General features: G+C 42.9%; 1 protein-coding gene across 2 annotated transcripts in view; it reads left to right on the plus strand.

Annotated features, from left to right (window-relative positions):
- Positions 1-26,778, plus strand: part of pde10a (phosphodiesterase 10A) — a gene marked incomplete at its 5' end in the record, with an annotated part of 56,149 nt that overhangs the window by 15,739 nt on the left and 13,632 nt on the right. Inside the window, 3 exons of one of the 2 annotated variants that reach the window (XM_079280427.1) lie at positions 6,130-6,409; positions 14,989-15,120; positions 23,062-23,090. In XM_079280427.1, the coding sequence (XP_079136553.1) occupies positions 6,346-6,409; positions 14,989-15,120; positions 23,062-23,090 (225 nt within the window). Of the gene's footprint in view, positions 1-6,129; positions 6,410-14,988; positions 15,121-23,061; positions 23,091-26,778 lie in introns of those variants that run through there. The other variant, XM_079280426.1, reaches the window with a different exon arrangement.

Consider the following 26,778-nt stretch of genomic DNA (forward strand, 5'->3'; position numbering starts at 1 on the left):
ACTCAAATTTCTTACACCGTCATCCTCCTCAGGTTCCCTGAACATGCTGTTACTGTCAGGGGAGTCCATAAAAGGCAACTTTTACCAGATCAGCCTATTGACAAGCCAGTGCTACACCTCTTCTGGAGGGACATGCAGGCAACTGAAGAGCAAAGGTTTTTTTCGTGGACACTTGCCCTTGGTCACTCGGGGACACAAAATGTAATCGCTGCTGTATAATCTACACAGTGCTTTCACCGATGAGACAATGCTGACAAACAAATCATCCCGTTTTTAACGGTTCTATTGCACTGGACTCCTAATTTCCCGTCACCATGTGGAAGGAAGTCCTCCAAGATACAGCTGAGTCAGTACAAGTAACAGGCCACAAACCGTGTGCTCAGGCCTACATGTCCACTGAGAAGATGCCCATGTACCAAGCTCAGATGGACTCCTGCCACCTGTACCAAACTCAAAGCAGCCACTACAGAATGGGTTATTTTGTCCAATGTCTGCAGCACTGTAAAGAGGTTGAGCATCACTTATGAATGCCTGAGTGTTTAACGTGTACATTTGGATCTCATTGAGAGCTTGGATCCAGATTTGACTAAATTGCAACAAGGAGGAAACCATCAAAGATTTTGTTGGGCAAGAGCAACATTCCAAGTATCATCTGGTTTAACATAAAATCAATCTGGTTCAACCCAACAATTGTCCCACTTTAAAAGGCCATAAGAAACACAGGTAATGTCAACTGAGAGCAACCTTTAGTTGCTCTACTTACCTTCCTCTCGCCTCTTGTACATTCACAGTGGACCCACTAGATCCCATTGACCAGGCATTGTCACCAATTTCAACTGGAGTGGGTGGCTGTATTTGAAAGCCAAGACTTTGTTGCATTGTGGGGACACCACACCAATTCATATAATGCACCCAGGCCGGCTGAGTGAAGAATAAGCTTGTGTAGTTCAGCATGAGTTATGTCCGGTGTTTGTTTGTTGGTTATGATTGTTTGATATGATGTATTTTATGTCAGCGATGTGATGACCATGCGGATCATTTTTTATGTAATTAAATTGGTATAGGGCCAATTGTATTTTATGAATCAGAGTGGTGATGCAGTGAGAACATTTTAGGATTTTTGGATGATCTCATGTGCAACATGTACTTTGGAATAAAAAATAAAAATGAAATAAAAGATCCAGATTTACAGTATAAAACCTGCAACTAAGTATGTCCAATGGATGACCTCAGTGTGTTTTGCAACATTAACTATTTTGTGCACTTTTATTTCTGACTTTATTCAAAATGTATGTTAAACACGCACCTAAAGATACATGCACCTTTAATGTAGTGACCCTCTTCTGAATCACTAACATTGCCTTAAATAACCTATACGGCTTTCTATCTATGCAGACCAAGATTAAATTAGACATAAGCATTTTTTTTTTTTACAAGAACATGTCGAAGACCACAGTGACACATACTGTATGTAGTTACAGAGAAAAAAACATAAACTATGTTACGTAATGTGGATCTCGGAGAAGGTGCGAGAAGGAGAACGAAAGAACAATGAGATTAATGGCTCTGAAGTCCTAATGATGTCTTAGAAAAAAAACAGAAAAGATGTTCAGAACATTGAGCGGTAAACAAGATGTCATCTTCTCTCCTGGGACTGTGAGGACGTTTGAGGGAGCAACAAACCTTCCCTCTGGGTACGTCTAATATACGACAATCTGACAGCAGTTATTCAAAATGGCAATTATTAAGACGACAGAGGGCAGGCAATTATGTGCGGTGATTTGTGTTTCCATTAACCTAAATTATGCACCTATCTCACATTTTGTCCGAATGGATCACAGTGCAATGACGTCCATTGACGTCACATTTCAGATGAGCCGCATTGCAGTCGCATGCAAATGTGTGCATGCCGGGCTTTGTGTAAATGTGCAACTCCTTTTTTTTTTTTTTTTATGATTTTCATTTTTCAACAAATAAGAGTAAACAGAGACAGTAATATGCTCATTTGTTGTTGAGCTAGTTGCGAGCCAAGCTGTGAAGATGTGCATAACTCCCTCAGCCCCCCAGGGACCCTGTATTTTCATGGGCCTGCCTCTGACGTCAATGCTCCGGCTGTCCTGTGGATTGTCAGCACAGACTATTCAGTTGGGGGGAGGGGACTGGAAGCCTCTGTGGTGTGTGCCTGCCGCATGTGATGTGTGATGTGTGTGTGTGTGTTCGTGCCTACGTGAATGTAACTATGCTCCTGTGTGTGTTCATGTTTGTGTGCGCTTGCATGTGATCTGTAAATGTTTCACTTACATCTGGGGCGTGTGTGTGTGTGTGTGTGTGTGGTTGTGTGTGTGTGTGTGTGTGCAGAGTGCAAAAAGCGTGTACAGTGCTTTGAATCAGAAATGTGCTTCAGTGGATGAGGTCTGTAATGTGGGGGTAGGGGGGTAAGGCTGTGTGTGAACAAGCACACACACGTCTGAAGATGTGCAGCTCTTATGTCGGGAGACTGAGGCCGTATAGGATGTTTGCTAAAAACAGCCGAGGGGGGGGGACAGTTTAAGCACGGCTGCCGACCACTTCTCTCTTCAGTCAGCTGTTGATCCCCCAGCGGACGACAGTAAAGCTGCGTTTTCACCAACAGCTATAGGAACCTTCTGCACGTGACACACACACATTAAGACACATGAGATTTCACCTTCTTTCATCGTCGCCTTTTTTATTTCCATAAGTTTCTCTTTAACGCGTATGATTCACAGAAATATGGGATTTGATGGCAGGATAATGTTGTCGGAGATAAGAGTGAGCACTGCCTTTCCAAATTGATACAGATCAAGCCGGAGAGAGCCCTGGCGGACATTTTGAGGTTTTCTTGGGTCTGTGTTTGCTTGGTTCATTTATTTCCAAATTGTTGACCAGTATGTTTGCCTATGATCGATGCTCTTCTGAAAAATATATGAATTTTTACATTATCCTTAATGAAGCACATCCAACAAGGACCATTAGTGGACTGTTACAAAGTACATTTAATCAAGTACAATGCATAAATACAAATTCATGGTAATCTACTTCTGCTCAAGTACATGTGAGAGGGAAATATTGTATAACTTTGTGATGAGCTTATAAAAGGTGATGACTGGTATATATGAAATTAACAGTAAATTAGACCTGAAATGGTTCCAGCTTCTCAAATTTGAGGATTCCGCTGCTTTTCCTCGTCTAAAACTGAATAGTTTTGGCGATTGAACTGTTGGTTGGAGAAAACGATGCGCTCTCATCGAGAAAATTAGGAAAACAATGATCTAGGTATATACTATGCAGGAACTTTCTAAAAAACAACAACAATATATCATGTAAAGGCCGTATTGTTCCATCCTGTGTGTTTGTATGTGCATGTGTTCTCCCCTCTGCTGTGTGCAGAGTGCTGATATCTGTTTGTCCGTTGACAGAAAGCAGCACTGAGCCCTTTTATAAATCTCAACAATTAGCTCAACTTTAAGCAACTAAAGCAGTAAATAGTTACTTTAATGCATGAATAACAATAAAGCTTTTGATATTTTACATACTTTTGGATAATAACACAAACTTTTACTTGGGTAACAATGCAGGACTTTTAACTTTGAATGCAGGAGTAACATACTAAATTGTGTTACTGTCAAGGCAGAGACGATACAACTGAATGTGCTACTGCGACTGCATTATTACCACAATTTAAATTTTGAATTAACAGCAATTGGATATACAGAATATGAATCAAAATCTTAAAATGTCAGGGTCACTTCCCCGCCAGAGATGCCAGGCAGCTCCCTAGCAGTATCATGCTGTATCATGCTGTATGCTGTATGCTGTATCATGTTGCCGACTCAGAGCTGTTGATGTGCAGTGTGAGCACTGATAACACGAGCACACATCTACAAAGGTTGCAGGGATAGGGAGCTCATTTCATTAGGAACTTGATGTGGGATCCTCATGTCAACTGTACAGATTTTATATTTTGTTGCACATTAAAACAGGAATCAGACCCCGTGTTGATGTGAAGTGATGTATTGATCTAAGATATTCATGTATGCTGTAAATGATAGTTTTAGCTATTCACGGCACAGAATTATTTCCGCATGTTCTGCTCTGCCAATGTCCTGTAAATGAATTATGTTTCTCTTTTCTACATGGATATTAACAGCGGAAATATAAAGATCGGTGGTGATGCATTGCTTGGTAATAACTGTACAGTTCTAAGTACAGGAACTAAGTGTGGCCTGAAAGACGTCAGAGACAGCTAAAGTGGTACAGGAAATCCTCTGACTCAGACTTGAATCTGACAATGACAAAAAGAAAACTTGCATAGGGGTAATTCTATCAGTCTTGCCATTTTCTAATCCTAACTTTGTATAATCCAAACCATTGTTCAGCATTGTTATTTATCTGTGTATATAGCTTCTATTGTTTTTTTTCTCCAGATTGTCTTCAGTCAGTGCAGTATGTATCATCTGCTTGACCTCAATTTGAGGTTATTTAGTTGTTTTTTTGTATCATTATCTTTATTATGGGATTGGATATTATTAGTATAGGATTATAACTGTAGTCCAAATATTTAGTTGCACTGCAGATGTGACGTTTTTGCATTCAAGCTTTCTGCACTGCTTTTGCTAAAGGAATGGTTGATTTATTTCATTGTGCAAATTCAAGGCAATATTTACAATTGTAATTTATGTAAATGTACGCCTCGTGAAATAAATCAATTGAATGCATTCCTTTGGTAAATGTAAGTCTCTGCAGAAACTTGAAGTCAGGAACTAAAATATCAACAGTGACCCAGAAAAAGGCAGAAAGACAAATCTTGAGACAAAAGAACGTTATGGGAAATCTGAAATGGATCGACACAAATTAGACCTCGGTGTGATCAGTGTTTATCTTCTAAACTTTAGACTGCCCCTGCTTGCTCGCTCACTCTCACACACATTGTTTGTACATGCTTTCCTTATGCTGTACCATAGTGAAAGTCTTTTCGTTTCAAACGTCTTTTCAAACGTTTAGAAAAATCACTTTTTGACTGACTGTTCTGAATGCTCATTGAACACATGCCATTCATAAAATGTGGCTTGGAAGTACCCAATAATATAACTGCAGACTGATCCCTGTTTTTAACTCTCTCTATCTGCGGAGGAGGTCAGGGGTCAGGGTCGGCACCTGGAAGGAATTCAGTGCCTTGGTAAATAGCAACAGCAAAATGCTTAAACACTGGGCTGGACCTTTTTCAATCCTCATGTGCAAAAGTTGACGCTCCATTAAATGTGTCCTGCCAAGCTCCACATGTAAATGTGGAGCTTGGCGTCTCCTCCTTGACCACTGAGCTGTGGATCAGGAAACAGCAGCGTGTCTCTGGAGAGCACTGGGGTTATATGGCTCGGCCCCTTTACGCAGCCACATTCAGAAACGGGAACAGCAGTTCAGCAGCGTCAATTGTGCGCTTCTCAGACGCGTCAAAACTGCGAAAACACCGGAAACGACAACGATTCACCCTTCAAAATAACCGTTCGATGTGTGGAACAAAAAAAGCTGAATGAATGAATCTTTTTCACATTTTTAAGCGCTCTGTCATGGCATTTGTGAATGTTTCCAGGAAGCCAAATAGCTTAAATCAATGTATTTTAAAGGCTAATTAAGCCATAGGCTTATTTGAACGGGACAGTGCACATTAATAAAAACATTTCTGCAAATGTGCCAGAGTTAGCCAAAAGGATATTTTTCATCTGTAGTCCCAGTCCCAGTTAAAATAAATTCCTGAAAATGATTGTCTGACCTACTTAAATTCTGGACAAAATGTCATTACGTTCATTGCAGTATTCCTGACAGGACACCCTACACACAATCACCATGCAGTGCTTTGGCTTTTACTTTGAAAACTAAAGCGGAAGTTGTGCTAGATATTTGTAGCTGACGTGACACTGGCGCGCACCCGTCTTTCCCTCTCTCCCCGTGTGTGTGCGCGTGTGTGCATGTGTGTGTGTGTGTGTGTGTGCGTGTCTTTTTTACTCCCGTCCCTCTGTGTCTATGCGTCGTCGTCTGCGCTCCCCCAGTCTGCTGCTGCACATCCACAGCGGAGCCACCACGCCGAGGAGGCGGGCCGACTGTAGCTACACCTCGGCCAGCGGTGCTGGGTCATAGCGCTGGTGGAGGGGGGGGCAGCACACTGCTCTTCTTGCCCTTCCAAAAAGCGTGCACAGCCTGAAGCATTGAGGACACCATCAGAGTAACGCGTACTGGAATAGTTTTGGTTTTTGCTGAGACGCGCCAAGTTGCAGCTGCAGAGGCGCACTTTCCTCCGTGGCTCCTCTCCTCCTGCGCTCACAATCCGACATGGAAGATGGTCCGTCTTCAACAAGCTGTATCAGAAGGTTAACGGACTGTTTCCCGGGTGCAAGTAGGTCTTCTTTTTTTACAAACACTGTAAAAGAGTGAAACAAAAAAACAAACTGAAATTGACGCGACATACAAAAAGCTTTGCTTGTCAGTAACCGTGCCAAAACATTTTGGTCGTGCAGGCGTTCGTTATTTGCCCATGCGTCTACCCAACTTTATGAATGACAGCTTGAGAGCTGATTTAGATGGGTGGGGACTTCATTCGAGGGGGACCAGACAGGACTGCAATACGGAAAATGTAGCGTGTGTCTCTTCTGTCCTTTCTGATCAAATAAAGAGCGGGTTTATGAATCCCATCTCGAATATGAGCTGGTCCGGTCTACCAAGGAGGGGACAGTCAACAAGACATGGCACCGAGAAGAAGCGAAGCGAAGTCTTCAGCTCGCGCCGGAGTGAGGACAGACTAAATGCTGTTCAGCCCACTCCCTAACGAGAATTACATTCAAACATATTCCTGTAGAAATAAGAGTTCAAGGCAATGCTTCCGGATTAATATTCTTACAGACATCACTTTGTTATAACAACTATATTCACAGGTATTTGTATTATTTATTGCAATACTACGAGTTGTGTATGTATACACCATTCGATATATAGGTGTCTCGTTCCATAGCTGGGATAAATGTGTCCTAATAAAACTCAGTTTGGCTTTTACGTCAGCTGTTTTGCTTAATTGCATTTCTTTTTTAAAGCTTTTTTCTTATTGTCAGAGGCTGCTACACTCCGCCGTTTAGCATTGTTTTAATTATAAAATAGTAGAATATATTGAGAAATTGGTGCCACAATAAGAAAGTGAATTTATTTGTAATATACAGTAAATATCCACTTATAATGTACTTTCCCACTCAGTGGTGAATTTACAGGCCTTATTGCATATTTTTGCAATTTTATCTGGTTTTGTATCTTTGTGATATTGCTGTGGGAACTTGTACTTTGGGAGTTATTTTTAATGTATTTCTGTGATTGTAAATTACACTGTCAGTGTGCCACATGAATCACACTGTCCATGGTTCCATTTGTATAAGTGGCACCTCGAGTGACTTTTAGTGGCAACGCTGTAATAACCAGTTAGCAGTTTGGGTCCTGGGATACTGAGTGATGCCAAAATACACACATAGCAGTAAACTGCAGTCATGGAATGTATTATTGAGGTACGGTTCGTAGGTATCCCGCCTTCATACTGACCAAAAAAGGACAAGAATTTGAGATTACACAATGCTTCCACCCTTTTTTAATGAACTAAACAACTGTAGCTGCAGCTGACTAAATATTCAAATTGCAAATGTGTTTCCGTGGGACTAAAAAATGATTATTTTATCTTGTGCTCAACTGTCTTGTACTATTTTCTGACACTATAAAGAAGTCGTTCACAATACACATTGACCAGAGTAAAAGTGAATCACTGACTGCCGGCTTCCACTTTTGTTGTAATTGTCATTATATGTGAGTGTCATAGCTCACATTTATGCTGTAATGTTATATCGTATACAGCTGTCAATTAATCTCGATTAAATGTAGGATTTGACACACTGTTTGCCTTCTCATTGCACGTTTCCCTGTGATTGGTTTAGGATCAGGGAATAATTTGACTATAACTTATCCGAGGCCGTTTCACTGTCACAGACCACATGTGTGTGTTTTTATAGCACTGTTTACAAAGGCTTTTTGTGTTTTTATTTTACTGCTGTCATGTTTATCCATCGTTGTTTGTCCTTTCTGTATGCTGTATTGTCAGACAGGAAGTGCTCACGCTGGACATTTCCTGCCTCACCGCGTGCCTTCTCTCACAGTGAGGACTCCTCTCAGCGTAGAATATATAAATACACATAGTGATTGATATGATTAAATATGAAAATGAATGCACGATTGAAATTTTAATGGCTGAACAATTCCAGACCAGGCTGAACACATGCCAAATAGTCTCTTTGTGATTTGTCTTCAGTGTTTAGCTGTCAGGAAGTTCAAGCCAAAGAAAATTAGCTTGTTCTGCAGTTTGAACCCTTTTTTTTTTTTTAATCTCAAGATCCATGCAGGACCGGATCAGTGCCAGGGCACAGTGCACGATCTGAGCGCTGAGACGGATGACATTCTCCTCAAGGCGTCCGTTGACCCCTCGTCAGCGTGCCGTGGTTTGGTATCTGAGGGGACGGGAAAAGGCCACATGCGTGTAGATTTCTTTACAACTTGTCCTCGTGTCAAGGCTCATAAAAGAACAGGGCGCTGGAGAAGACGCACAGATCTGCGGTTCTCATTACCGGGTCCTCATTGGCCCCTTCTGCAGAGCGGCTGCAGAGTTCAGCATCAGTCCAGATGTTCAGCGGGGAACATGACCCCTTGTCACTGATGTGGCTCTGGGGGGGGGCACAGAGGCAGAGCTACATCAAACCAGCAGTTTGGGTGAGATGTGACCTCCGAGGCAGCAACCGCAGCTTTAGTTTGAAGGCTCGCTGTCGTAGGCTGTGTGATCTATCGCCTCTGGCTGTCTTTCAGGGAATGCACACGAAACGTTTGAGTTAATAACGTAAGTTGAAGGTGAAGGTTGACCTGCTATGTGTCTACAACTGCAGCTGGAGTGTTGCACTGTTAGGCTGTGGATCAAGGGACATGCCTTATCTACATCTCAGCTTGCCATTTATAGCCTTTACCCTTTACATCTAATGACCTGGACCATGGAAGTGGAAATAATGCAAATTACATTTCCATGGAAATGTCCGCTTCTCTGTCTGTCTTGAGTGTTAGGTGTGCATGTTTGTGCAGCGGTGTTTGTGTTCACCATGCGGGGGCGTGTCTCTGGAAGTGATCGGACTGCAGTTAAAAGTCCAGGGGGAGACAACGTTTTCTTAATTTGACACCTTTTCAGTGGCTGACTATTGATTGAGCCGCACCATTCGCCTCACCCTTGGCTGCCATGGAATGTGTGTGTGTGTGTGTTCACCTGCATTTGCACACACACATACCCAGGTTCACCGGCACAGGCTCAATGAATCAACGAGTTGGGCAGTGGGAGAGGAGTCAAAGCGTTTTCGTCTTCAGTCTTCTTGTCCTCTTTGCCGCTCACTGAATGTGCGTGCGTGTTGGACGCTGTGCTCCAGCCCTCCCAGAGATAAGATATAGAACCACATGCTCTTCCCACCTCCTGGCAAGGGAGTCCCAGGCGGACCTGCTGACGCACACACTCCCCCTCCCTCCCCTTTCCTGCCTCAGCCTCATGTCAGGAAAGTGAAAAGTAGTACCTTGGCAGCTTGCCCGTGACTCTCTGCCAGGAGGAGTGCGCTTCGAGAGAAGTGGTCTTTTCCCTTTTTCTCTCATGTGCCTTTTTCATCTGTGTGTTGCAGCAGAGCAGTTACATCTCGCTCACTAAACAGCAGCACCGCCGGGGTCGGCCTCCGCTGTTGACGTTGCCGCCCGACATCGTTTGACAGGAGCGCTGAAGACACACGTTCCCTTCTATTCAGGCAGAAATTAAGTTACACCTCACTCACAACTACAGCAACCACTTTCCTTTCAACTGCCATATCAATTTTCTGTCCGCTGAGAAGCCGTGTTAATAAACAGCCCTTTCCCCCAACGTGCATATTGCACGCAACAACCTGCCAGTTCTGACCTCAAAGAACCATTTTATTTATGGTATTTGTTATTTCCGCCAGAGGATCATGCTATCGGTTGCGCGCATTGGGTGCACGCATACGTACGTACGTACGTACGTACGTACGTACGTGCGTGTGACCATGAGTGAGTGTGCGCCTCTGTGTCTGTCCACAGCCAATTTGGCATTCTGCTGCAGTAAACTGCATGGTAGTTTTGGTGGCCAGTCATGGCTGCATGCTCAAGGACCTCTTGTGGTTGCGGTGACTCTCATTTTAGTGCCGGGTATATATACTGCCATATAGACTGCCTGTTGACTCCCCTCTCCCTACTCTTACTTGGTAGAGGCCGCTCGTGATAACACAGCCGAGTGCATCGCCGACCACCTATCTGCTACTCTGCACTCAGAGGGAGGGAATAACAGTTTGCAGTGCGTTTGGCTAACAGCCAATCAAACTGCCAGTAGACACACTGCTGCAGAAGTATCAGCTGCTGCTCTCTGGTTCACTTTTACTGTTTTGTACAGTGCGTTTGGCTAACAGCTAACTAACTGCTGTACGTCTCTGCAACTCAGCCGCTGCTAAGCGGGCAGACAGGTTGGTGAGTTTAATTTTTTTTTTTGGCAAGACCGTATGACGTGTCTCATCTAAAGACTTCAGGGCGATTGCCTGCACACATTTTGAGTTTGAATGAAGTGTGTTTTACGACTTGGGCCTGACAGCTTATTGGTGTCTAGACCTGCAGTCAGCCAATTGTGGGTTGTATTCATTCAATCGCACAACACAGCAATGGTCGTTGCAGACACACCTGGCGGAGATCTGCACTCTGAAAAATGTTTGATCATCCATCATCATGACTTCAAAGACAAACTCGTGAAGTGATGAAGCTAAATTACAGTGCAATCCTGATGGGATTTACAAAGCATACCTTGTGATATGTGGATGAGTTGTCTCTCATCACAGACTCTGACATTCAGAAATTCAGATTTTAAAAAGAGAGAACGAGGTAGTTGATCAGCAGCTGAAGGCGTCCAGTGCAAACCCCTCATCTCTGTTCGTCAGCTCTCAGATGAAGACTGAAGTGTTGTGGAGGCTTAAATCAAACATGATGTAAATTGTAGAATAAGGACAGACTTGTGGATACAGAGAGAGAAACGAGCTTCACTGGGGTTTCTTTTCTTTCAGGAGCTTCCTACAAAGAGATAGAAATGAATCGTCCGAAATGCTCGGGGACTTTCCGTTTTTATGATGACTTTTTGTGACTCATGAAACCATAACTGACTCAGCATCAGGTTTCAAAAGCTGATGTTCATCTCAATACTTTAAAGTTGCTACGTATACTAACAATGCATGAAAGAATATTTATTGAAAGCACATTTCAGACCATGCTCGATTGCCTGACATTCCATATTAATACCACAACCTGGTGCCACAACACAATGGAGGTGCCCACTCCAGGCCGTCTTGTAAACGCATTCCCCGTCAAACAGGAGCGTGTTCATACTGAAACTTGGATGTGAGAGCGCAGAGACCCAGACTGGTTTGGCCTTCCCTTCCCAGTCCCAGGGTGTGATGTGCTGCAGTCAAGATAAGTGTTATGCAACAATACCTCACTGAGCATGAACTCGGGTTTCAGTTTTTGCACAGGAAGTCCAAGTCTGAGTCAGGCACTAAAATCTCTGCTCACTGGGCTTCAGCTGCTCACAAGCATGCTGCAGAACAAGCAGCTTCCCAGCGCCTTCATTGAGACTCAAACTCATTTAAGCACCGAGGCGGGAAGTACTTAAGCGCTGCATTTAAGTACAATTCAAAAAAAACTTCTACTTCGCATACATATTTCTGTTTTATGCTATACTCCTACTCCACTACATTTTAGAGGGAAATATTATATACTACATGTATCTGACAGCAAATAAAGATTGTATATCAAAAAACAAAAACATGATAAATGTTTAAAATACAACACTTTGTGAAACACTAAACCACTGGTTCCCATCCCTTTTGGCTTATGAAGGATGGTTTCATTTACATAACAGTTCAAGGCCCATTATTTCACAAAAAAATGATTTAAGAAAAGTCCAAATTATGAATATTTATCTTGTGACCATTGGAGGAGGCCTGCACATCCTACAGACATCTATATGTTGTAATCATGGGAAGGCTTGGGATGATGAGGATTTGGACACATTTAGTTTGTTGAATTTTGATTTGTTAATGTTTGCCGTGTCATACATTGTGTTATTCTTTCTTGATGACACCATTGTGTTGTTGCCAGTGGGAAGGAAATTTCCCTCTGGTAAAAGAAAAAGAAGAACTCCGGCCAAACCAGTCACCAAGCGTTTGCTTCTACCACAGCAGTCTCTCCCTCCTGATTGAGAGAGCACATGTGGGTCCCAGTGGGCTTAACCATTGTGGACCACAGCATGTGGGACAGATCTGGCTGCACCTTGTAGTCACAGGCCCAGGACACTGACGCATATCCCGCAGCTCTGAGTGTCACTGCGGTCACATTAGGTTGAGCTGTGGCTCGAGAGGCTTAAGAAGGAATCAGAAGGAAAATCCGTAAGGTCGACAGAAAGAATGTTCAGGAAAAGAAATGTCATCATCTCGTCAGTGCTCTTACATTTTGCTTGAGAGGAAGTCGACCTTTGAAGGCTTTCCTGTCATGTGCGCCGGCTTCCGTTAATGCATCATGATATTGTATTACATTGAATCATCATAACATAGTTTCATAGGATATCTCTGGTGATGGTCTATATTTTTATTAATGTCAAGTACAGTGAAAAGCGCAAAACCAACCAATGGTTTTGCCTTCTGAAATAATCATAGGAGCACCAATAATGTATTAACCCGGTGCTGAAAATAGTCAGCAACACCATTTACTCCTGTTTGAATACTGTTTGATTCATACTACAATGAATCTTTAGATTTATGTCTTCAGTAGGGACCAATGGGCTGTGAGGTGACAGCCACAGACGTGTTGTGGAAGTCGGAAAGTACTGCGAGGTGAACGAACACGTTGTTGGTTTTGGTCATTTTACAGAATGTTGACGACAACAAAAAACAATAAATATGGCCAACCTTAACCTTTACGCAATAATGAGCCTTGTTGTGATTATTTTTTACCTACTCCTGATATTAGTAAAAACCTAAATTTGGTTGCACTTTCAATCCATATTTTTGTACTTTCCAAACGTTCAAGTTTTGAGTTCGGGGTCAGAAATAAATAGTGTCTGTTCTAGAGGGCCGTGGTTTCTTTGGTGCAGGCCGGTCATTCGCAGCACATGGATGTACCCAGAACTCCATTTATATGCCCACTGTAGAATTCTAAGCCCTGCCGTTTGTTTTTGCCCCATGGAAATAGGACATTTGACTATTTCTGTTCATGTGCACACATATGATAGCTAATCACTTTCCACACAAAACCTGTATGCATAAAGATACAGCCTCCTTGCGTATTCTTTTTTGTAGTGTCACTAATCACAGTGCCGTCTTTGTTTCAAATAGGACAAAGTTGTGAGGGTATTTTGCAGCGCTTCCATTTTGCTCCTTTCTGTGTGTCTTTCTGTCCCTTGCAGCTCCACCCCCCCCCCCCCCCTTAACTCTCTCTGATTTATTAAGCCATATTCTGCCGATGTGCGTCAGAGCCGGCCAGGAGTCTCGTGAGGCGTTCCGTTCCTGAAGATCTGTGTCTCGTGTCTGGACAGCGTCAGACTGCAGCGTCCTCCACCCCTCAAACTTACCCCCACCTCTGTTTGCCTTATTTGCCTGCAACCACAAGCCTGCTCGACCTACCCACACACACACACACACACACACACACACTGAGCAGGTGATCAATCGTAGCTGAAGATCAAATTATTTGTTCTGGGCGAACAGATCAAAGGTCGTAGGTGGCCGCTAAGACTGTTTACCAGAGTCAGGAGCACTTTGATTCTGAAATTCTATTCAAATCATTGCTATTCCTCAAGTGCAATTTCAAACACTTTGTAAAGACATACACAAGAGTTACCTGCAGCTGAAGTGGATGCTTCGATCTCCTGAATCTGGTTTTATTTTTGTCATCTGGCACAACAGTCGGGTCTGTGCCACACAGTCTGCAGCCATTAATTACCCTGATATCATGCAGGATTTTAGACAAACACACACCACTTAGTAATATCTACATGCTGTGTGTATGTATGTTTGTGTGTCTGACGGCTGATAACCAGACATTCTGTGAGAAAATGAAACAAAAAAAACGATCTGTGCCGTCTGCATACAATGGCCTGCTTTCTACCCTTATCTGCTAACAGATATAACTACTGTGTGCCATACCATAAAATAGAAATATAGCCTGGGTTGTAGGATTTAGTTTTTCTGTGCCAGGAATTATTATATTCGGTTGCATTTCATGTCAGCATCGAGTTCACGGTCTCATGACGCGGTGACGTCTCACGGCTGAATTTATGCAGAAGTCTTTGTTTTAGAAGCACACTGCATTTGCGCAACATGATGGCTTCCTAGTGCATCACAACGGCCTCTCGGACGCCAGCGGGTGTATTAAAAACAACTTTCCCTCAACGGTGGTCTGGCAAATGGCCTTTTTGACAACAAAGACAGTAAACAGCAGCACTTAGCGAGCTTTCGCGGACCTAATTGCCTATTAAGCACATTCGAGTCCTCCTTTATCCTGCTGCCTCTGTTGGGGGCTCCTATCCCTGGAGACACAGCTTTACAGTAAACATAAGCGAGCTAGCCCAGCTATCTGACAGCTTTAGCTGGAGCATAGGCGCTGTGCTGCCGCTCTCACCTCGCAGTAAAGAGAAAGGGATGACCTTCGGCTCTTTCTAGTCTGTGCCTTTGTTTGGGGGAATGTCTGGAACACTGTGGGCCTTTGGCATATGACGTTTCCACCCGCTTATATCTCATGTTTCTCTCCTCCACACTCTTCTATTTTTGTATTTCTACGCTTTGCTTAGTCATAAAATATGTTTTTATTTCTTGTGCTTTTCAGGCTTGACAGATGAGAAAGTGAAGGCCTACCTCTCGCTTCACCCGCAGATGCTGGATGACTTTGTGTTGGAGAGTGTGAGCGCAGAGACGTTGGACAGATGGCTGAAGAGGAAGACCAGCAGCAGGCCTGCAGGTATACCCACTCACACACACACACACACACACACACATGCAGCAGGGACAAACATGGAAACACACACACATGCTGCAGCTCTCTGGATCACTGTGACATAATAATTGGATCAGCGGATTCCAGGATATTGACGCAGAGTTGTAATTTCTCCAATATTTTGCTTCGGTTAAATGTTTATACTTTTTAGCGACATAATCTCGCATGAGTTCCCGACGAGTCAACCACAAATACAGGCTGCAGCCACGTCGGTCGTTTGCTTTTATTGCGCTGACAAGCTAAAACCTTTTTTCTTAAAGACCCAGAGTAACCAGAGTGTGCCTCTGCCGGTTGTATTTATTATCCCGGCCGGTACAAATCACTCACCTTCACGTTTGTCTCATCAGTGTGTGTGATCGACAGAAGAAAGGCCTGTCGGGTGTTTACGGGTCATTAGATGTGTTAGAGCGGGCCGAGTTAAGTCTGTTCCGTGCGCTCCACACACACAGTGGACTGTTTCTCAGACCGTCCGCATCCATCAAGGGCCCACAGGGCCGGCACTCTGCCCAGTCGAGCTGCTGACGTCAGAGGCGACCTCCAGAGACATGCAGCCGGCTGAAGGGGGCCCAGGGGAGGGGGAGGGATGATGGTGGTGGTGGTGGTGGTGGGGGGTTGCGCTGGCTCAGGGTGTGGATTTGTTGAAGTGGAGCGGGAAACTGTCGGAGGACGGATTTGTGTCATTTTGAAGCTGTTTTTTTTTTTTTACACATGTCAACAGACAGTTGCGTTCATTGCTGCCATGCAGAGACGTTGATTTCTCAAGGCTGAGCTTGCATTTTAAACAGTTTCCTGTATACTGTGTGTGTGTGTGTGTGTGTGTAGGTTGACAGGTCCAAAATGGAGGCCCTCATGTTAATCATTCTTGCCGGAGCCAACTAGGAACTCACTTCCCTCTTGTAGATCAGGTCGGAGCAGGTGAAGCTCATGCAGAGCAAAACGCAGATGCACAAAACCTCACCGCAGCGCAGACATGCAAAATACTTTTGGCTTATGTCTCTGTGTTTTTCAGCCGTTTTTCAGTTATGATATGAGTCAGAACACTAAATTCCCTCAATGCAAAGGTCAAGTTCAGCTCTCAATTGCCCTTAAATCAACAATTTAAAGAACCATATGAACCGTTTTGTTTACTATAAATTACATATACAGCTGCCTTTGATTCAAAGCATGTTTTAGGGTTTCAGTGTGGCAGGAAAATCAGCTTACTGGGACTTGGAACTCGCTTGAATAAAGTCACAGTTAACAGTGTGCAGAATTAATGTCACGCTTTCCTTGATTTTTATGTTGTCTTTTCCGAAAAACTGTCCATCGTGAGTCCGACAATGTTAAAGGAGTGCCATGCTAAATTGGTGGAGTAAACAATGTTTGTATCCGTGAGGTGTTGAGGGGCTGCTGAGTTGTTAGATTACGTAACAAAATGCAGAAACGATATTTAGCCACAAGCGAGTGACAGACTCTGAGTGAAAACATCAGCGATCAGCCTGACAGCGCTCTCGTTATGCTGCACGTGTTTCTCTTGGTTGATCTTAACATCACATCGGTAATATCACTCCACAAGTCCACCTCTGTTAGCGGACACTCTGGAGCCTCTCGGTGGCTGTATCCACTCACATGGCAACAAGCCGTGTTTAATTTCTGGTTCATCACACTGGCTGAATGGTCACTGTGTTGATATTATAGATTGTAGATTTATTTGACACATTTCTCTGCTTGTTTTAAAGAAACCTCTCCTCTCTATGTATTTTTGCTGATAAAAGTAGCTCATTTATTCTAAAAGTGACACTTTTTAGAGATCGGATTGCTCTTATATTCTTTATGTGTGCAGCAGCAGCAGGACCTGTCCTCATGTGATCGTCACTGAGATAACCACTGCTTCCTGGAAGCAGTCCCTGCAGCCTGTCCCGTTCTCACTTATCATGTGATGGGCTACATTGGATGACATAAATCAGTTTGTTTGTACACAAGGACGCAAGTGTGTGTGTTTGTCCAAAGACTGTGATACAGACTGTGAATGCAGAAAAAAAGCCTTCACATTTGAGCTAATATTACAAATGTGCCGTGATGTCATAACATCTAAATCCCAATTTTCTTGTGACGTTCTCTTGTCTTTTTGTCTCATTGTTTATTACTTTATTGCTTCATACAGTTGAACCTATGGATCAAGATTAGGCTTTTAAGTCATTATGTGTTACAGAGCAGATTGCTCTTATCGCAGTCTGTTACGAAACACAATTTCCCAGAATCCCCACTGATGTCATTTGACCATCACACCTCTCTTGACCAATGTCCCACTGGCAATGTTTACTTCACACCACATGCTGTCATGGGGTAATTAATAAATCCCAAACCGTCTGCTGATCCCATCGAGAGGCCCCTCGCTACTGACTTGTGCCTTATGCAATGCACACACACACACACACACACACACACACGGTGTACATCTTCTCTGTCTTTTTGTCAGACTGAAAGGCTTAATCAACTGTCAAACTTTTCAGTTCAGCACCGATCTGATCAAACTCTGAATAGCATACGCTGAATATCCCTGACATGACGGACCCCCTTGTCTTTCATATTGATAATGGAGAGAAATGTTGGAAGAAGTGTGTGTGTGTGTGTGTGTGTGTGTGTGTGTGTGTGTGTGTGTGTGTGTGTGTGTGTGTGTGTGTGTGTGTGTGTGTGTGTGTGTGTGTGTGTGTGTGTGTGTGTGTGTGTGTGTGTGTGTGTGTGTGTGTGTGGTTTCAGGCCCGGGCGCCCGAGGGCAAGAGCTACGCCGAGCTGTTAAGCATCTGATGCTGTTTCTCAGATGTGTGTGGACGGCAGTCGCAAGCAGACAAAGATGTGCTTGTGTAGCAGAACCTCACACCCCGCCACTGTGATAAGTGCTGCCTCACCTGCAGGGCTTTACATCAGGAGGGAGCAAGGGGCCTTCTGCACAGCCCTCACTGGAAGCTGTTTAAAATCCCGGGTGTTTTGCCAAAGATATCTTTGTCACAGTTTTTAAACAGAAAGTCTCATTATCATATCTGTTTACAGAGAGACCTGTGTACAGATTAACATAAGAAGTAAAAAACAATTGGAGGACTATAGGTTGACAGCTGCTTTTGGCAGCTGCACGTCCGCCATGGGGCAGGTTGATGCAGACGGCTGCTAGGTCGACACATGCTGGCAGCTGATTCTCTGCTGGCTGACTGCCCTGTGGGCGGCTGTGTATCTGCGGCAGATCAATAAAGCACCCATCGAGTATTGTGCACATTAGACCCAAGCTCACTGAGGGATTTCTTTTAAAGGCCTGCTGATATGTTCCGGGTGCTTCTCCAAATCATTTCTCACCATGTCTCATCAAACATTTATCAGACACCTTTGTGCTGCTGTGAACTGAGGGATACACTTTCAGAGTTAAATGTGCTTTTTTTTGTGTGCTTTGTTGACCCAGGCGGGCTGTGCTTTTAGTGCACGTTAGTGCATGTGAGTGTACCCCACTGGCTAGCTCATGGCCGCCGCTCTGCCGTTGGGAGGCAATAGAAATGCTCCCAATCTCGTAGTTAGCACTTTTAAGTCAGACAGCTCTCTTCTTTCACTGTGGTTTCCAAAAATCCTCAGAGAAACAGTTTCATAAGAGTGCACGGTTATGCCTCAAATTATAATGAATCTGATTCATCATTTAACCAAATTACAGTATTTATTTGGTACCGTAAAGAATTTGCACGGTATTTAGGAAATGTATTTATGAATTTATTAAATGATCAAGTATTTATCAAGGTGACAGCAGTAGTTTGTTTGTCTTACAACCATAGCATGCACCACTGTGTTGTAATACTCCACAGCAGTAAATACCCAAAATCAACTGTGAGCAACAAGTGGATGTTTTCATATAATCTTTCATTCAATTATCAGCAGACCATAACACAAGTTTAATTTTAATAAACATTATAGACCTACAGTCTGTGCATGCTTTGTTTAGATTCGGACATTTTATTTGGATGTACAAAAGGATTTACAGTGGAAACAATGTGTCCCACTGATTTTGCTTTGATTGAAAGCAATTTGAGATGACGGAGTATGAATGCTTACGAAAGAAAATTCTTTAAGACGGTAAGAATCTACGTTGTTTCGTCCTGGATTATCCTGGACGTATAAACCGTGTCTGCTTGACTCCTTGTTGCGGACTCTGATGGTTTTATTGGTTGAACCCTCACAGAAATCTGCAACAACTGACGGAGTTGCTGTGTTTCTTCGTTTTGTTGTCTGCAGCACAAATATCACACATTATATCACACACCATAAAATCAATATGTGCAATATTGGAGAACAACCAAAGTACTACAAATGAATATAACTTCATATAACAAACTTGATATTAACACAAAAACCCAAATAGTATGCAATAAAACATTAAATTGTGATTAACTACAGTAACCTGCCCTTCTCACTCTGCTAACAAAATATGTTGAAGTTCTTCTTAAAATTGTATGTCTGATTGTAGGCAATAAACCGAATCAGGACGTACAGTACAGTATGTGTTGCCCTTAAAGGAGCCTTACCTGCTAAGCGTTGGCTTACAAGGCAGACTAGCACATATCTACAACTGATACATGCTTAAAGCTGCACATCCCACCTGACAAACATTTAGACCTTTCCGGATCAGGAACAGTTTCAATGGAGCGATAAAGTTACATGTAGAGGTCTGTTCAGCCTCTGCTGCTTTCAGGACAGTGGTGTTTAGTTTTCACTGCTTACTGAGCTGGCAGTATATTTTCGAAGAACATGTCGGCCCTGTCCTCCTGTGTTTACTAAAAGCAACAGTAGGTTCCTGAAAATATGGGATGGCATTGGAACAGGCTGCTGGTCTGTGTCCCTGTGCTGATGGCTGACTACTTGGTATGGTGATAAAACACACAGACATGCACACACACACACACACACACACACACACCTGTAGAGATACTTTGCCTCTTGGCCCCAAGGGCAGCTGTGTCATTCGGGTGAATCCCCCCGACACGCATCTGATGAAACTAAGATGTTATTGTTGCAAAACTGGACAGACAAGTTGTCTGTTTTTTATATTTGGAGTTTATTTGATGTTATATGTGCTAGCCGTACAGAACGGTACAGTCCACACGCAGTGTATTCAAGCTATTTCTGGTTTCTAGGAAAACCAGGAGAGCCATGCTGGACCTGCTCCTTCAACCTTTTTTAATGTGTGTACACAGTGTCAGTGCTCACCCTATGGTTCCACTGGGACTGCTACACATGAGATGCCTTACAGAGGCGGTGTGCCAGCCTGTAACTGTACCTGCAACACCTCAAATCAGTCCTCCGGGAGGGAACTTAAGACACGGGGGCAACCCACACACCTTGAAATACCGATGGGAATGGAAAGGCTCTTATGTAGGACTGGGTGGTATGATTGAAATATTGTTAATAATATATGTCTGATGTATGAGTTTTTGGAAATGAATACAAACTCACTTATTAAACGAATATAAAAACAATGTTTAGTGCAATGGATTATGTTCCTCGCTTATGCATTCATTTCTTTATTTGCACAACAGAATTCTATTTTTAAGATGTCATTATATGATCATATCATCAGCACACTAATTGACTGATATGATGTACCGTATCAGTGTTGCTGAAGTCATTGGCACTGCAACACCTTACAGTAATGTGAAGTGGCAATGGTGTGTTGGTGAGAAGAAGCAACAACCTTATCATGGCAGCCTACATCAACAGGCTTTTCAACATACGAGAGTCAACGTCGTGTCACCCCAACACAGACTGCATCTCTGTTCTTGCATAGTAACAGCATGTTATGTTTTTGCCATTTCTGCAGGTCGACCAGGGTGTTTGTGTTTTAGTCAGCTTGCATTTGGTTTTGGAGGGTCTGAGAGCTGAGAGTTCGTGGTAACGGGGGGGGGGGGATGGTTGAATGCCACTCATAGCTTTCAGTTACTGAGGCATCTGTACATCTTGCTATCAAACACACCACAGACACAACGGTGCTGTACATACCGAATACTATACATCAAATAATCCGGTAAAAGGAGGGAGAAGTAAATTTCCTGGTAGGTTTTTTCATCTTTATATCCAAATCATTATCAACATATATCCACCATACATACTAACGATGCCATGTACACATCATATACCACATTACATCATACTGTGTACAAATCTAATTTCAAAGGTAAGCAGTTAAATTGAGCAAAATGCGGCCACTGTAATGATCAGTTTTTCATATTCACTGTACCGGGCTCCTGTTACATTCACTGCATGTATCTTATTATGGTAGAGTACGATGAGGTTGTTTGCTCTCATTTGTCAGCAACGTTCTCAGTGAACGGCTTCTGCTCTCTGGTATATAGAACATGTAGACTTCTACATCTAACAGGTCTCTAACAGACCTACTGCATTTGTAAAAATGTGTCCTTCAAAGGGGTTCATGTCGTAATATTCTTGGCCTCATCAAGTCATTAAAAAAAGAAAGGTCCCGTCTGTTCTTCCCTTTTTTTCAAAGGGGTTTGAAGTCTTTTCAAGTGTAGCTCTCTGTCCTCTGATTGACGTCACGGCCGGCCGGGGGTTCACTCTAAAATAGCTCTCATGGCTAAGTTAGGAAGCTCATAGCATAGTGGAGGAATGTTTAAAACAACAAACAATGTAGCTGGCTGCAATTCCTTCCTTCACATCTTTGCTGGTTTGTTTCAACAGAGGGCCAGCTCAAGTCAGCACTTCAGTAGATGTTTCGAAAAGATTGCTCGGCTTTTTGCATGGTTTGATCACATGGAGCGTTACCAAAGAGATCGGAGCAGTGACTGTTCTCGTGTGCTGTTGACCCCCGTGTGTAATGAAGAAGCGCTTGTAGCTGTGTGAATGGTTTTATTTTTTCATCCCAAGTAGCACTCCCAGACTATAAATCCAGAGACTGTTGGGATTGGCTGAGGATTTCATTATTATCACATACTTCAGTGTCCAAAGACAATAGTCATATGTCTACTGTCTCTCCAACAGCCTGAAATCACATCAGGAATTTGTACTCGAGGCCACAAAATGTTACACTTGTCAAGTTCGATTAATAACTCTCTTAATTCTGTTTTAAAAGCAACATCATTTAAGCAAACATCTCCCTGCATCAAAGGCACATAAAGTATTCATCCATAATGTATATTTATGCTTTATATACCTTCTATGTATTTGCTCATTTAACATTCACCTGACTACTGTTGTGAGGGCAACCGATGGTTTTGCTTATTTGCTGCTTTTTGCTGGTGTGCCTTTGTGCAGAGCGCCCAGCCAACTTTTAAACAGCCGGGTCAGATTTCTGTCTTGCTTTTCAGCTTTTTAATTCAGACAGTGTTGCTTGTGCATGCATGCCCTTTTTCAGCAATGACTGCCTTTACATTTGCATAGTTACACAGACTTGGCGTCAACCATTTAATGATGTATTTTGCTCAAAAGCTTGGAAGAGGCTGTGAGAATGGAGAGAGTTTTCACAGACAGTCTCAGCAACTCACTTCCTTTTTCTAATTTCTCCACCAGCTTATTAACACAAACAGCACTTAAATCAAATCCCATCCACGAACCAATATTAGTTCAAGCAAAACTACGGCATGTGTTTTGCCAAACAGCCACAGTATTACTTCATTGTAAATAAACATAGAAACATAGTGGAACAAAAGGTAGAAGAGTCCTAAGGTCTACAAACAGACTCAGTTCGGCTGCGATTACTATCTAAAGCATGCTCACATCGGCCAACATAAGCTACTGATCATAGACCAAGTCAGCTAGTGGCAGAATTCCTGAGTATATTGAAAACTGCAAGGATGCATTTTATTGATTTTCAATTCATGTTTTGATTTACAGAATGTTGTTTCAAGCTGTATTTTAACGTTGTGATTTTTCTCTTTACAGATGACACATCAGCTAAAGAAGCCAGCAGGGTAGGTTTCAGTTTCATTTCATGTGGACACAGTTATATGACAAGGCACATGAAGCTTCTCCTCATAGCTTCATACACTGTAGATATTATATTACTTTATCCTGGTGTACTCATTCAAGATGCAGATTACCTATGCTCTTTGACAACGGTTTTGTTTGTCCATGTGCTTACTTTCTATAGAACAGTGACGCTGTCTCATATAAAAATAATGCCATAGTTTACAAATTCGGTCGGATGGAGCACAGTCGTGATGCTTGTGATGTTAACATTAGAGTTAAAGGCCAGGCTCTGTGAGCTTTCAGGTCTGCATCACATAGATGATTCACAAGAATAATAGGAAACAACATTGATTTGTGCTGCATGAATTCAATTCAATTCAATTTATTTTTGTATAGCCCAAAATCACAAATAACAAATTTGCCTCAGAGGGCTTTACAATATGTACACATGTGACATCCTCTTGTCCTGGAACCCTCACATCAGAACAGGAAAAACTCCCCAAAAAAACCCTTTAACGGGGAGGAAAGAGGAAGAAACCTGTGGGAGAGCAATAGAGGAGGGATCCCTCTCCCAGGATGGACAGACGTGCAATGATGTCATGTGTAGAACAGGATAGTGAATTACAACACATTCAATGTTATTACAGCACATTCAATGTATGACACAACCACGACAGGAGGCAACACCTGGTCCAGGTAAACCCGGATACACAGGAACCTGTGAGGCGAGAAAGCACAGAGACTCTGGTGAAGAAGCAGGTCAATAATGTGCATTAATGGTATCGGTAATAGGATTAATAATGTTAACAATGAAGATCGTAGTAGGTGTCAGCAGGGCCATGGCTGGTTGAAGAACCAGTGTCCAGATAAAACTGCGGTCATCCTGTGAGGCGAGAAAGCACAAATACTCCGGGGAAGAAGTAAAGTTAGTAATGAGCATTAATGGGACATCAATGCATACAGACGGAGGTGAAGAAGAGGAGGAGAGAGGTGCTCAGTGTAGGAAGTCCCCCTGTAGTTTTTGCCTCTACCAGTTTGTCCATGGGCCGGTCCAAGGCAAGCCAGAGCCAGCCCTAACTATAAGCACTATCAAAGAGGAAAGTCTTAAGCCTACTCTTAAATGTGGTGAGTGTGTCTGCCCCCCGGACTGAAACGGGAAGCTGGTTCCACAGAAGAGGAGCTTGATAACTGAAGGCTCTGGCTCCCGTACTACTTTTTAAGACTCTAGGAACCACAAGTAACCCTGAATCACTGGATCGCAGCTCTGTAGTAGGGCAGTATGGTACTATAAGCTCTTTAAGATATGATGGAGCCTGACCAGTTCGGGCTTTGTAGGTAAGTAAAAGGATTTTAAATTCTATTCTAGATTTTACAGGGAGCCAGTGCAGAGAAGCTAATACAGGAGTAATATGATCTCTCCTCTTAGTTCTTGTTAGTACACGAGCTGCAGCATTCTGGATCAGCTGGAGAGATTTAAGAGACTTATTAGAGCAGCCTGAAAATAAGGAATTGCAATAATCTAGTCTAGAGGTAACAAATGCATGAACTAATTTCTCTGCATCGCTTTGAGATACGATGTGCCTGATTTTTGAAATATTACGTAGGTGAAAAAAGGCAGTCCTAGAAATAAGTTGTATCTGAGAGTTGAAAGACAAATCCTGATCAAAGGTAACTCCAAGATTCTTGACGGTGCTGCTGGATGCCAGCGCAATGCCATCTGGAGAAACTATATCATTCGATAACTGATTTCGGAGGTGTTCTGGGCCGAGTAGAATAACTTCAGTTTTGTCTGAGTTTAACATCAGGAAGTTGCAGGTCATCCAGGTTTTTATGTCCTTAAGACACGCTTGCAGTTTAGCGAGCTGGTTGGTTTCGTCTGGTTTGATCGATATATATAATTGAGTATCATCTGCATAACAATGAAAGGTTATAGAGTGTTTTCTGATAATATTGCCTAAAGGAAGCATATATAAGGTGAACAAGATTGGTCCAAGCACAGAACCTTGTGGAACTCCATAACTGACGTTGGTCTTCATCGAGGCGTCATCATTTACATAAACAAACTGACAACTCTTCCAAGTTAGTGGAACACCATGTTCTTTCAAGTTTTCGCGATGTTTGCTTTAATTTGTGGGTTTCAGGGTTATACCATGGAGCGAATCTCCTTTGTTTTACCAACTTCTTTTTTAAAGGAGCAATAGAGTCTAGTGTCCTTCTCAGTGAGCTTGTAGCACTGTCGACAAGATGATCAATCTGGGTCGGACTAAAGTTAGCACAGGAGTCCTCCGTCACATCGAAGCATGGTATCGAGTTAAATACAGACGGAATCGCTTCTTTAAATTGAGCTACGGCACCATCAGATAGACATCTAGTGTAGTAACTCTTGCTTAACGGTGTACACTCCGTTTGTAAGAATTCAAAGGTTATTAGATAATGGTCCGATAGAAGAGGGTTCTGTGGATAGACTATTAAATCTTCTATGTTAATGCCATAAGTCAGAACCAGGTCGAGAGTGTGGTTAAAACAGTGAGTGGGTTTCTGTACATTCTGACAGAAACCAATCGAATCTAATAATGAGACAAATGCAGTACTGAGTCTATTGTTCTCGACATCCACATGAATATTAAAGTCACCTACAATAATTACTTTATCTGTTTTAAGGACTAGACTTGATAAAAACTGAAACAATTCCGATAAAAATTCCGAATACGGACCTGGGGCCCGGTACACGATAACAAATATAACTGGCTGTATTGTTTTCCAGGTTGGGTGTGAAAGACTAAGAACCAAGCTTTCAAATGAGTTATAGTCTAGTCTAGGCTTAGGGTTTAATAATAGGCTAGAGTCAAAGATGGCTGCTACTCCACCTCCTCGGCCGGCGCCTTGAGGAATGTGAGTATTGATATGACTTGGAGGAGTCGATTCATTTAGGCTGACATATTCATCATTACTCAGCCAGGTTTCAGTAAGACAAAATAAATCAATATGATTATCTGATATTCGCTCATTTACTAGTAGAGCTTTAGATGACAAAGATCTGATATTTAAGAGTCCACATTTAATTATCCTATTTTGTTGTACTGTTGCGGTAGTTTTAACTTGGATTAAGTTATTTAGTTTAACTCCTCGATCGTTTATTTTAGATTTAATTAATTGAAGTGGCCGTGGGGCAGACACAGTCTCTATGTGGTTTTGCGTGAGTAACTGCTCTAATGGAAGCTCAGAGGAGTGTGTAAGACTGCAACTCTGCTTCCTGGTCTGATCTCTGTGTTGTCATGTACCAGGTCCATACAGAAACTGGGTCAGATTTGCAGAGATGAGATCTGCTCCATCCATCCATCCATTACACACGCTTCATGTGTGAGACAGTGGCAGGAAGTGTATGTTCACACCTGTGTCATCTTTACACCATCAACCCCTAAGAGGCCTGGTGTCAGTGCCCACAGCAGGCCCTGGAGCTGGGTAGAAGCAACTTTGCACAGGGGGGGGGGGAGAAAAAAACGAGGGCCACTCGACCCCTCAGTGCGTCATCCATACGTCTGTGCAAACAGGATGTGGGAGGATAGAAGGCGTCCCGTGGGGGGAGGCTTTCTAGTACGCCACTCTCCCTGCCGTCCTGCCCTCACCCTCTCTGCAGGCGCAGAAATAGACGGCTCTCTGGCCCCGTACAAGGAAGGAGGTCTGCCTCTT

Source organism: Melanostigma gelatinosum (genome assembly GCF_949748355.1).
Source record: "Melanostigma gelatinosum genome assembly, chromosome: 12".
NCBI lineage: Eukaryota > Metazoa > Chordata > Actinopteri > Perciformes > Zoarcidae > Melanostigma > Melanostigma gelatinosum.